The sequence below is a fragment of the Lonchura striata genome, chromosome 14, assembly GCF_050655825.1.
Source record: "Lonchura striata isolate lonStrDom1 chromosome 14, ASM5065582v1, whole genome shotgun sequence".
Lineage (NCBI taxonomy): Eukaryota > Metazoa > Chordata > Aves > Passeriformes > Estrildidae > Lonchura > Lonchura striata.
The window spans coordinates 5,802,895-5,816,471 of NC_140716.1; the positions used below are offsets into that span (position 1 = coordinate 5,802,895).

General features: G+C 41.8%; 1 protein-coding gene across 7 annotated transcripts in view; it reads left to right on the forward strand.

Annotated features, from left to right (window-relative positions):
• CHLSN (cholesin) overlaps window positions 1-2,828 on the forward strand; it is a 123,572-nt gene extending 120,744 nt beyond the window's left edge. For all 7 annotated transcript variants that reach the window (XM_077786883.2, XM_085592230.1, XM_077786882.2 and 4 more), the window contains one exon: window positions 2,476-2,828. In XM_077786883.2, the coding sequence (XP_077643009.1) occupies window positions 2,476-2,658 (183 nt within the window). In that variant the 3' untranslated portion in view covers window positions 2,659-2,828. The remainder of the gene's footprint in view (window positions 1-2,475) is intronic.
• Window positions 2,829-13,577: the final 10,749 nt, after the last annotated feature.

The following is a 13,577-nucleotide window of genomic DNA, read 5'->3' on the forward strand; positions in this document are numbered from 1 at the left end:
GTGGCTGAAGCTTCCTTGGAAGGCGATCCAAAATGCAGCCTGGCATCAATGAGCTGAGCTTCTCTCAGTGTGTGTTTGCATTGCAAAATACGTGGGTCTCTGCAGGTCTCCAGGTCTGAAAATACAGAGTTGCAGAGGATAATTTAAAAGTGAGAACTGTTCTTTTCCTGGTACTCTTTCCTAGTGTTTCCCTCCTTTTCCCAAAGACAGGAATTATTTCACTTGGGATTATTACCATATTAATCAGCTCCAGTGTATATTAGGAGGTTAGGACAGAGGCAAGATTGGTGTGTGAGAGAGAAAAAGAAACAAGAACAAAGTCAAAACAGTTTAACAAAAGAATAACAAAATCCCATAAGTCTGGCTTTGACTTCCAGAGCCATGCTGGGAGATCTTGATCTCCAATTTCAAACCAGCCTTGAGCTGACCTTGGAAGAAGGATTGTGTTCTTCCTTGGAAAAGCTCACCAAGACCCCTGAAATTACTGCTTTTGTACTACTGTATTTGATTAATTAAAATTTGGATTTCATTAACTTTGTGGGTTCCAGTCCTTGCTATGTCTCTAGTGTCTGTGTAAGTCAGGAGGAAATATGATCTTACCTTGCCCACAGGGTGCTGGGCTGTGAGCTCCTGATGGAATAAACCTCAGAGCTGTGCTGTGTTAAAGGAAAAAACCCAGACTTCTTCAACACTTGAACACCCTTAGGGCTAAATGGTTTTTAGGCTTCAGGCAGCCTCATGTTAAGTCTGCACACTTAGGATTTCTAAATTTAGAGCAGGTTATCAATTGTCCCTTCAAGCAATTTGCTTAAACGATATAATAATAACTGTGCTTCCACAGGTATGTCTGTGTCATGAGCTCTGAGAAAAGAGTTGTAAATTACAGAGATAATTTGTCCAAGATTTGAAACGTGGAAATGTTGCTGACTTTAGAAGATCAGTACTAAGTATCTCTGTTAAAAGAACACTGTCACACTGGAATTGTTTGTGTCTAAATGGGTTCGTCTGTTACTAGTGCCAACTTACTGTGAGTGAAAACTTCCAAAAATATAGATATTTGATTTGTATAGTATAGCAACGCTTCATATGTCATCCATTTCAGTGTTAGTCACTGTAAAATTAATATTTTTTTCGTAACTGCATTGTTTCTTTAATGCAAGAGTGTCTGTGTGAAGAATTAGAAGGTTTTCCATAGTGTACAAGTTACAAGGCTGAACGCAGACTTAAGTTTTGATTTATTACTTTGTAATACCCCTGACTGATGAAGGCAGCATTGGAATATTCTTTCTTCCTCTTCTTTTGGAGTGATAGAAGTTTTAGTGATCAAAGTTCAGCTGCCAAATGTCCATGGAGAAATAAGTTGTAAATTAAGTGTCTGTTGAAGCTGTCTTCTCTGAAATGTTGATACTCTGCAGAATCGAAACCGCCCTCGAATAATTAGTCTCGAATCCTTTAAATACTTACGTATGTGTTTAACTTAACTCATGTCAAGTTATATGTGTAAAGTTAAACATGGAGAAACATATTTGCAGGGTGAGATCATTTTAACATCTCATGATTCACAGCAAAAAATATCCTGTTATTGGCTGAAACCTGTTCCACAGATACACAACATGAATTTAAGATCAGCGTAGGTCTGTTCACATACTGCTTATGAAAGTACTTCAGTATGAAATGCTGAATAAATCATTCCAAAGTCCTTGCTAAATTATTGTCAAGATTAATATGATCATTTAAATTGTATGTTGTACCAGATAAGCTAAAACTTAATCTCTGACTAGTTAATTAGGAAGGGGGTGAAGTGTGGATAATGCAATTGTAGATGACTAAAGTGCTTTTAATGTTAGACATGTTGGTAGAGCCTATCAGTTTTACTCAGCATGATTTAAAAATTATTTCCATATGTCTGAATTTGAGTTTGTCTTTCAAATTAAATTCTAGTCCTTTGTATAAGCATTCTGTCAAAGTGTGCAGTGGTGGGTGGTATCTCATCTTAGCAAACAATTTTTGGGCAAGGGTGAGGGGAATTCCAGCAAAATCCTTCTCTCAGACATATGTATGCAATTCTCACTGAATTTAGTAAGATTTACATGTGTGCTGCCAAAAGGAAGGTTTGGCTAATGTGTTTTGGTTTTTTCTTCCACCAACGCTCAGAGCCTTGGGCTCCCTGTCAGGCAGTGTTTGCATTTGCTGATCAGCGTTTCCACATCTGCTGAGCATTTCCTCTCAGATGCTTTGCCCATCTGAGCACATGACAGTCCTCTCACCAGGGCCCATCCATCCCTCCTGGCAGCTTGAACTTTGGCAGGAAACATTTCCACTTGGATTTCCACTTGAAGTTGGACCTTGGCAAACACCAAAACCTGTGCAATTCTTCTAATTGTCTTTCAGGTGATGCTGTGACGTGATTGTGAATATGTATTGAGAGGGGAGAAAATAAACCTGTTTTTCCTTCCTTTTGTTTTTCCTTCCAAGGTTCCAGACAAGTATTTCCCCATTTTACTGGATTATCTGCAAGGGCTTCAGGGCAATGCACGAGACAAAACTGTGCAGAAAGCTGAAGCTTTTATGAAGGAATTTGATGGTTCTGATGGAGAAGACCCAGACCTGCTGGGGAAGTGTGAGCGCATCAGACAAGTTCTACAACTGCTGTCCTGAGAGTATTTCTGTGTCATAATTGTTGTCTGGTGGAGGGAAGGAGAGGATGTCCCACACAGAGGCTGTAAAGGATTTGTAAAGATAATACTAAATTTTATACTCGTAATTCTTTCCCATTGAAAATATTTCTTGTGTTTTGAGGTGATGAAATAAAAATAGCATGTATAGCCCATCGTCTTGCTATTAATCTTATTGCACCTCTTTGCAAGAATAAACCTCTCTCCCTCTCTCCCTCTCATTAATTTTTTTTCCATCTCTCCCTCTAATTACTGTTAAATATGAGGAACTTTGCAGCTCTTAATAAGGAGAGCAAAGGAACCAACATAAAGCCTGGAAGGTCTTTTACAATGGCAGCTTTTAAAATGAGTGTACAGTACAGTGAGTGCTCAGCCAGCTGTAATCTCTCACTTTCAGCTTCAGAAGGATGTCACTTGGATTTGGGAAAGATCATTTTCAGTCTGTTGAACACAGGTTGTATAACACAGTTGCTTATTAGTACTTCACACAGTGATCTGGAGATACCATCGGCTTTGTTGGCTTTCCTTTCATATTTTAAAGTTTTCAAGTGCATTAGGGCAATTGTTTAGATACTCTGATAATGCACAGATGGGAACAGATCAAATCCTTGACTATATGTTGTGAAATCATCACATCGTAGCTAAACTTAGCCTACAATCAGAAGTGCTCTGCTGTATCCAGCCTGCCAATATTGCATTTTCCTTTTCCTCCTGCAAATGGCATCCAAAAGAGTTAATTCATGTTCATTCCTTTTGGCATGGAACATTTGTCTCTTATGAATGTGCTGAAAATGAGGCTTTCAAGTAAAAACCAAGGACATTAATTACTCAAAGTTGGATGATTGGCTTATTTGATAACACTGGTATTCAGACAGAGTTCTTGACCTGATTCTTTAATGTTTCTGCAAACATTGTTCATACTTTATTAATAACAACTATATGAAATGTGTGGTAGTGTAAAGAGTGGCTGTCTTTGGGAATTACAGCTTTAATTTGGGTGGGTGAAGGAGGGAGGATCTATGGCTATGCAGGCCTGATTTTCCAATAAGAAGCATTTGGGTGGATTTGACAGCCTTCATTGACATGGCTTAGTACAAATCTTTGAAAGTATGAAATGTATTACTAACAACAAATAACTTATGCTTTCTGACTTGCTGAGGAGGATGTTTTCAGACAAAAAAGACTAGAAACCAGCATGCCCTCTTCTAAAAGAATAACGGGGTTGGAGTTTGGCACAAGAATGGGCAGAATTGAGCAGCAGTGTCCAGGTTCTTCATGGAGCTGCTGGTGGTGCCTTGGAGCTCAGCTGGATGAGAGCTGCAGAGGAGACAGAGCCAAAGCCTTTCTGAGCTGTATAGCACTGATCTTCCAGTGAGAAACCTGGTGAAAAGGGTCTGTAATAAAAATAAGTGATCCTGACATTTAGTGAACTCATAAAAGATCATTGGGTCATATATTTTACATGTGAGAATATGCAGCTGGGAAAAGCTGCTGTCACTCCAAGCAGAAGCTGATATTTGTTTCTTTCCATGAGGGAAAATAGGAATTTCTCAGATATGAAGTTTTCAAAGTATCTTTTTGTAAGTTTATCATTGCATGTTAGATGTCAGAGAAGAATTTTTGTTCTGCCTCAAGACATTTGAACATCGCCACTTTTGATTTCTCTGTCACACAAAAATGTGAGTCCTTATTGTGCACTTAACATACCTCCTGGCTTAAAAGCACAAGCACATTGCCACTGCTCATTGGAAAAGAATTGTAAAAAAAGATGACAAAGGTAAGATCTGGGCAAAAATATGGGAGCCTTTTATGATTTTGACATATTTTGCAAGATTTGCCTTTCTTGGACCTTAGTTCTGACCATGTGTAAATGCTGACATATCTGTAAGAAGAGAAGCTTTGTAGATCCAGAATGGAATGTTTCATTTTATATAAATTGATAATAAAAGCACACAAAGCCTGTCAACCTGGAGGCCATGTGAACAGTAGTATTTTCAAAAGAACAGTTAGAGCCTCTCACCAGCACAGTAATAGACCCTTCCCACAGTAATGGGAGCAGGTCCTGCTTTGCTCTCCTCTTCCTCAGCTGCAGTTCCAGCTTTCCCTCCAGTCCCACTGATTGCTGGGGCAAGGTCATGGTCCTGAAGCTCTGCTTCTTGCAGTTATGGAGAATTCAGAAGCTACAGTTGAAGGAAATTGTTGCTGTGGTTGTGTTTGGCAGAGAAAGCAAAGCATGGTACTTCCTGCCATGTGCCTTTTGCTGTAGATACTGTCCAATGGTCATAGAGGTCTTCAGATTGGGTAAAAGATGTGTAAAACTGCTGCTTGGTGGTGCTGTGTCTTGCATATCAGAGCTCAATATGAAATATTCTAAGAGTTGTCTAATACTCAATGTTGTAGTGCAAATAGAAAAGGACACTTTAATTGCATTTCATTTTTTTACTTCTCACCTTTTCTCCAAGAATCTTCAGCAGTTTGTTTTGGCAAACAAGTCATCCTCACAACAGCCAGGAAATGCAGGAGCACTCATTTTTGGGGGATCTATATTGCTAGGTCTGTTAAAAAGACAAGATTGTGAGGACACAGAGAACTTATTCCACAAACTGAAAATGCTGTAGTGGCTCTGGCAAGCAAATCTTGCCTTGTCCAAGTGCCATCCACCACACCAGCCTCTGCTTCCTGCTCAGCCTGGCATTTTCACCTCTTGATTTACGTTATGCGATGAGTAAATCTAGAAAAATCTCCTCCATCGTGCGTTTTAAATTATTTATCTTAAATTATTAAGTGTGCAGCCAGTTACTGAACTCCTGTAGCTGGTTGGAGCTGTGTGGGAAGATGTCATCTGGCAGTTTATTCCCTTTTTGTCACTTGGTCACGTACAGTTCTCAAATCTCAACGTTGCTTGTATCTTAGGCAATCACATGGGCACAGATAGGACAAAATCATGTCTTTGCCTCTGTTTGAATCAGTCTGCTGTGCTAATAAAAATTGCATCCCAGGCTAGAAGTAGCAGTGTGTACAGAATGACAAATTGCATCTTCATCTGCCTACGCTAATCGCCTTCTAGTCGAGTTAATCTGCATTGTGTAGCTCTGGCTAGCAGAATGTGTGTCCTAAGAGAATGCTGAAGTCAGGACTTCCAGGCAAAATAAAGGAGCACTAATTACTTAGAATTGCTTAAAGCTGGATCTGTGCCTCTAATGGAAGTACTAATTACTCAAAATTTGACAGTGGAAGAATTTCCCTTTAATTTGGCTGATCCTCGCTATGGGTTGTGTATCTCTTTGGTTCTCCACTGTCTGCCCACAATTTTAATTTGTTATCACCATTGTAAAATTACTGTGTAAATGAATTGTGTTTGTATTTGGAAAAGGCATCTTGGACTTGTTGAATGTGTAGTTTATTTCCTTATTTCCTGTCACTGGAAAACTGCTCTGCTGTGTTTCTCTTCATTTTAAAGCAAGGTGACTATTGACTCATCTCCCATTATTTCAAATCGCTTAGAAATTCACATCTTTGCTTTGAACTTGGGGGTTTTGGTTTTGTTTTGTGGGATTTTCTAAATTTTTCCATTGAGTAAGGCAAAATATAAAACATTAAAATCTACTCCCATTTCTGCAAATCAGTGTCAAAAACAATCGTAAAAGAGATTTAAGATGCAAAATCAAGCACTCAGAAAATTAGAAAACATAAGAATGGAAATTGTCTGTGTAATTTTAATTTTACTCCTTCATGCATATGTAGTGGGATGGAACTTCTTAATTATGTCATCAGGACTGTGTTTTCCTTTGTGTGCAACTGGTAAATTATTTATTCAGTGTTTTCCTTGCAGCTCTGCTGCTCTTCTCATTTTCAAAGGTAGGTCTACAAAGCAGTCCCAAAGCCAGAGAAGTAACTTTGCAGTTGGGCTTTGATCCTGCACAGAAATAAGTAGGAACTTTCCTATTCCTTTGGTGTAGGAGCTCGTCATAGATGTTTCATCACAAATGTTCCCTTTAAAACATATTTTAATGTTCTGATTCATTTACAGTCAAAATACCGAATTGATGTTACTTAATTTAAATCCAGTTTTGTTGACATAAAACTTTCCAGTGGCTTATTCTGGTTTAGCCTTTGGTTTCCTTTTATGTCTTCCTTTCTGTACAGCTGAATGAGCTTGTTATTTCTGTCCCTGCAAATAGGAATATTAGTTGTTTACAGTGATTCCAGTCATACAAGGACACAATTAAATGTCCTTGCCTGTGCAGGACAAGCTCATTTTCACAATGATTTATAATTACGTTCTATTTTAAATTCTTCATAAGAGCCTACATAGTCAACAACTTAAAGCAGTTTTAAATAATTATTATTTTAAAATAAGGTGTTTTTTCCCCTTCAAGGAGCATGGAATAGCAAACTAAGTAAAACTAATTAGTAAATGGTGGGGGAAGGGCAAAGCAAAACAGTGGTTTATCTTTCTTTGTCAAAACAAAGCTGAATAAGAAGCTTGTGCTACTAAAAAACTGGTGTTGCAGACATAGAGGGAGGACCCTCTGGGTACAAACAGAAGAACACTCATACAGTTGCTCTTATTGATTTTTTTTTTCCTTACATGCAAAAAATGTTTGGCATTCCCCAACAAAACCCACAAAAACACCTACGTCAAAAAGTTAAATAGGTTTCAAAATCAAATCCTTAAAGGTCAAGAAATGCCACATGTATGTAAATGGCCAGAAGAATTAAAATTCTACCTCTCTGTGCCTCCAGTCTGGAGACTGAATGAAAGGAGATTGTGTTAGGGGCAGACAAGCAAAAACCTCTAAATTATGTGAGCACATAGTTAAAATTGCCAGATACTCTTGTGTTCATAGGACGGTGGAGTTACATTCCCTATTAGCTTTAGTTATTCATAGTTTTAAATCAATACTTTCTACTAATTGAAATATCACATATGTGACAACTTACACCTATTCTCCTCAAGGTCCCAAGTGTATTTTATAAAACTGTGAGCCATGGGACACAGGATCTGCCACTCTTACTTGCATACAAATAGCCAGACCCGCCACGGCACTGTGAAAACCATCATTTGCTGCTGAGCTCCTTTGGACCCAAAGGATGTCTGGCACTGTGTTTCCCTGTATTGATCTGGAGGTACAACAGGCTTTGGCAGCATCCTTTGTACCAGCCAGGCTTGCTTAAGCTCCATGAAATTGCCTAAATCTGGCCCAGGGATGCAGCTGATGGACTCTGCCAGGCGAGCAGTGCCGGGAGGCTGCCGGGATGCTCAGCCATGGCTTAGTGCCCTCCCTGCTGCTGTTCTCACTCCTGAGCTGCTGGGAGTTGCCACCATTTTATTTGTCTGTTTTCCATGGGCTTCACTGGACTAAACAAACAGTTTTAAAGCTATCTTGAGAAATTGAAAACTTTAGCTACAGCGATGGTGTTTCTCTGGTAGCATAGATACATGTAAACAGACTATGGATTTCACATAGACAGGACCTTTTATTAGAAGCAGAAGCTCTTGCAGGATCCTGGAAAGGACTGATCAGCATCCTGATTTACCTTGTTAAACAGGGCTGGTATTTCAGTGAGCTGTCACAAATAAATACTCACAGATTGGCACAAGGACAGGCAGGCAGGAAACCATGTACGGGCATCAACTGTGCCAGAGGGCAGGGATGACAGTGAGGAATGCAACCTCCTGAAGTTCCCTGGTTAAGGCAGAACGCCACCTGGCACAAATCCTGGCTGCCATAAGATTAAAAATAACAAATAGCATCCCTATTACATAAGGAAAGCTTTTGTCCCTGTTTAATGGGGCACTGCGATATGCTGGAAAGAATAAATTTGGAGCTTCTCTGAAGTCTTGTGGTTAGTGCTTAGGGCCAAGCCAGCTGAAAATACCAGGGCTGATTGCAAGCAGGACCCTGTGTACAAGCTGCTGGCATTAAACAGGCAAAATCTGGGGGAAATTCCAGTGTGTAAGCGTGCTCAGCAGCAGCCTCAGCCCAGTTACTGCACTGGTGGCATCTCAGTGCCAGGAAGGACTTTGGGTCCTGCTTTGTGGTGATGATGTTACTACAACATAAATGCAGAGAATTTGTGTGTCCAGAGCAGCCTCTGGAGGGCTGCAGTCCATGAACCACTCCTGGGTTCTTGCAGTAAATGGATAATGGGGCAGCTGTGGAAGTTCTCACCTCAGCAGTGCCATGGACCTCACCTGCCTGCAGGTCAGTCCCAGCCCCATGAAGGAAGTGCCTGCTTTGGTTTCAGTTCAAGAACAAACCTGAAGTGGTGGCAATGCTCAGGTTTCCTCGGCATCCCAGGAGACTGTGATGAACCTGCAGCCTGTGTCCCAGCCACAAGCTGCTGTTTCAGTGGCAGCTGGCAGGACTGTCAAAGGCAACGCTGATTTCCAGTTTGCTCAGCTCTGCCTGCACCATCCTCTCCTTGGCTGTGATCCCTTTCAGGTCAGTACAGCTGTACTTGTAACCCTCACCAAAGGCTCTTGGCAGCTTTCAGTGCCTGCTGTAAGCAGGAGCATTCCTCAGCAGATGGTCCTCACACTTCCCTTTTAGGTGCCCAGCTGTACCCACACCACCTCCGTGCACCCAACTGTGCTTCCACTTTCTGTCTGGGTGTGAAAATGTGCCTTAGGTGCTTGGCACTTCAGCTAGGATAGCAGGAAGCATTTTGAATTGAAATATCTTGATATTGTAGTTATAAGAATGGAGCTATGCTTAAATTTTCCCTCACATTCCTTCAAGATGGCTCTGGATTTCCATCCCACCTGTTCCCTGGGGACATGTCCCACCAAATAAATGCAGACCTTGCATCTGAATGTGCTTTTGTTTGGAAGAGATGAGGCCAGTCTTGTAAAAATTGAGAGAGGTGGTAGAAATTATTTAAGCACTTGTAGAAGTGCCTGAGATGACTGAAAAAGAACCTTCAAACAGAAGGCTGTCAGTGCTCTGATAAGGCCTGGGAGGTTCTGCCTCTTGTTTGGGCAGTGATGTGTGTGTTGGTGCTTTCCAGCATCCCTTCCATGCTCCTCCTCTGGCTCCTGGATGCAGGTTCCAGGCAGGACCATGGAGTGTCACTCTCTAGACTGGCCCTTGGTGCAAACAAACACTCACTGGCCAAATTACAGGGCTGTTCATGAGCCCCTCAGCAGTGGGAGTGGGTGAACATGGTGAGGGACAGCGTCAGGGAGATTCTGCTCTTAGAAATTATTAATTCCTTGTAGAGAGCACACACCTCAGAGCCCAGACCACTGTCAGGTATTTTTATGATCAAAAAGAAGAAAACACTTTATATCATTTGAATTTCCAGTGTTTTTAACATGGTGTTTAATCTCAGAGAAGGACATTCCACAGTGGGCAGATGGTTGCATTATGAATATTGCACCAGCATCTTTCTTGCCTTCCTGTGCAAGCTCCTGAGTAGATTACAACTTAATTTAACTGATAGATGGAAAAGTTCAGCTGGCTGAATTAGCAAAGTAGATGAGGAGGAAGACAGCTCATCAAAGTTTGGAAGTGCTTAAGTTAAAAATAGGCCTGGTATTGCTGTCTGGATTCTAGGTCTGATAAAACTCATTCAAAATTACCACCTGTGCAGCAATATGGCATGAAACAGCTCTCTGCACTTCACTGTGCTACTCTTCTTTTGAGCAGCCAGGTCTGCCAGCTACAGAGCACAGAATGTGGAAGGAAACAATTATTACTGACAATTATTTCCAGAGATTGGTTCAGTCCTTGAAAATATTCATTGGCTCACTAAAAAAAACAGGGGTTCCCCCGTTGTTTTCTAAATCCTTTTTTTATTATTGCAGCTGTCTTTGGACAAAGGGAGGGGGAAAAAGTGACCACAGAGAGCTCAGGAGTACATCTTTGACACTGTTTAATGAGAAAACAGTGACTGTTGTTAAATCACCCTGCTAACACAGAGCAGACTGAGCGTCTCAGTTCATTTTTTGTTTGGCTTTTGTTTTGAGGGGTCCCAGCAGAAGCTGCAAGGGTGGCAGGTGAGCCTGGCTTTGTGCTGTTCCCCACACAGGTGCTGCAGGTGGTCACTGCTCCAAGGGAATGAGGAGAATGTGACCAGTGCTGTCCTTCTGCAGACAGCATGTCCTCACTTCTCTTCCCCGCTTGTGACAGTGTCCCCCTCCTTGCTAGTGGAACGGGATTGCAGCCAGCAGAATGGATCAAGCAGCTTTTATTTGCATCATTGCTGTGGGTCCTGTCTCCCTCATAAAGTTGCTTTAATGGTCAAATTAAACTTTTGACCTGCTCTACACTGAAGGCACTGCTGGTTTGGATTGTCCAGAGGAACACTCCAGAGGGTGCTGGGTGGGCTCCTCACTGCTCCTGGGAAAGGCACCTGAGTGCAGGTAATGGGGAACAGAATGTTCCCGTTTTAGACAGAAAACCAATTTCACTGTAATGTGGAACTGTGTGCTGACTGAAACTGGCAACAACAGCACACGTGCCACAGAAGTTGCTGATGCTTGTAATTTTTTTTTTTTTAGAAGTGAAAGGTATTTCCAGTTCAGCCAGTTACAGGAAGGTAATTATCGAGCTCATAAAGTTTTTGCCACTGAGATTTGAAAATTACAAAATGCCACACACTAGTGCCACAGCCCCATGGATTAAAACATGCTGTAGCATTTCAGAGTGATTTTTTAATATGTGGAAATGATAGAATAATTGTCTCAGAGGAAAACAGACAGATGCCTCAGCTGGCTTATCTAGAAAATCCTGCAATTTGTCTCAGATGTGTCCTTTACCTAGGTCATCTTGCCTTTTTTGCAACTCAACTGGATCATTCTGATGGGCACCAGCTTGACATAACCTTGAAATGGATTCAAAATCTGGCCCAAGCTGTTTTGTGGATAGAAGAAAGTAAAATGCTGGTAGTCCCTTTCTGATTGTCAGGATGCTAAGGCTGTAATTCAAGTCATTAGGCTTAGTATATAAAGCCCTTCGTAATCCAAGTCTTAAGAACCTGAAAGGTCGCTTGTGGTCCAATAATCCTGAATAGTAAATGTGATGAGCTGGTGGTGACTGTCCTGATCCTAAAGCATCTCTCAAAATAAACGCTGCTCTCTGCCCCAAAATGCACATTATTTCGAGATGAGCCAAGAGGCTGTGCAAGGAATAAGCAGCTTGCCTGCTGAACAGCTTTGTGCAACACTGATTCGTTTGAAATTATTTCATTAACTGGACTGAAGGAGTAGACAAGAGCATGCTGGAGGTTTTAAAGACACACCCTGCTCTGGCTGCAGTGCTCCACTGCAGAGATCTTTGCTTGTCACCAAGATCCCCCAAATCCTCCCCAGAATCTGCCAGTGCAGCTGCTCACATGGATGGAATGAGCAGAGGTTGCTCATGATAGGAAGGGCTCATCCCTGGTCTGGGAATGGTGTCAGGGGTGATTCTGTTCACACAAGTGATGGGGACAGTGAATGTGAAACATCTGGCCAGAGGTGCAGCAGCTGGCATTAAGCAGGCAGGCGGCTGAGAAGACCTGACAGATCCTGGGCAGCCACTTCCCAGCTGTGACCCCTCTGCACATCCAAAAGGCAGAGGCTTGGTGGAGCAGCACAGAGGGGGTTTGGTGCCTGGCAGGGCCAGCAGCCCCAGGGTGGTTCTGTGGCAGGAAAGGACAAGTGGACTGATGTGGAGGATGGACTTATGGGATAATCTAGAAGGTCAATTAAACATGAGCATTTGAGGAGCTCAGTCCTTTACTCACCTCCTTGATACCTCCTCGGGAAGGTGCCAGAGAAGTAATGGAAGTCTGGGAACAGTGAACCACTTATGGGACCACTTGGTGCCTGACCCTCCTTTTCATGCCTGTTTTTGTGCTGAGGGCAGTTAGATGTCAGCTGGGAGTAGGGCTGCATGACTTTGTTTTTCCTCTTAAATGTCTCCTTGCCTTTCAATTTGTTCAGTATTTGAACTGATTTTCATCTTTATATTGTATTTATTTAGTGGTGCTCTGGAGATGGTTATTTTTGTGCCCTGAAGGGCCTACTTTTCTATTCCATTTTAATATATAACTTCTATTAACATCAAGGTTTGCTGCATGCATAAAGGGGCACTGAATAACTAAACTGTTCTTAAATACCTGTGACCTCTTGGCTCTTCTATATGGAATGATTATTAATGCTTTGTCCTTGCTGTGTTTCATCAGAAGAAGTTGCCACACCAGGCAGAGCTGGGGAGGTCTGATCATCCCTTTATTACGGGTGGGTAAAACAGAGGAAAAGAGATTAAAAGATTTGCCAGGAACACAGAGCAATCAGTGGCTGTGCTGAAAATAGAAACCAGGCTCCTGGTTTCCATTCCCCAAATCTGGCCTCTAGACAACACTATATTAAAAATGTAGATGCAAACATAGATGATCTTTTCTTTTTCAAACCTTTCCAGTGAACATTTTGTGTCCTTTTGACTCTGTTTCACAGAATAACCTGGTAGCATTTGGATCAAAGAACTGGAACTGGCTGGGCTGAGCTCACTGGATTCTGCAAAGGGAACTGGACTGGACCACCAAAACCTCAGAGTGACCAAAGATCTCATGGCAGAAGGTGGGAGGAGACTTGTGTCTATTTTGAGGCAGAAAAGTATTCAGTAGCTGTAGGCTACTGCTCAAAATACTTTGATTACTGTATTTAAGGAGGCCAAAAGTGATACTGTTGTGACAGCCAGTCCCTCAGCCTTTGTATTCTAGAAAACATTCTCTCTTGTAATGCACCACAGATCCAAAGCTGGCAGCAGAAGGACATGCAGGCATTTTAACTGTTTGCTATTAAGTCTGCAGATGATGGGTAAATCAAACACAACTGAGGTTTGAAATGCACAACCAGAAAGAGTGAATTGGCACAACTGCAGAGCCTCCTGCTCTTCACACCAGAGTGCC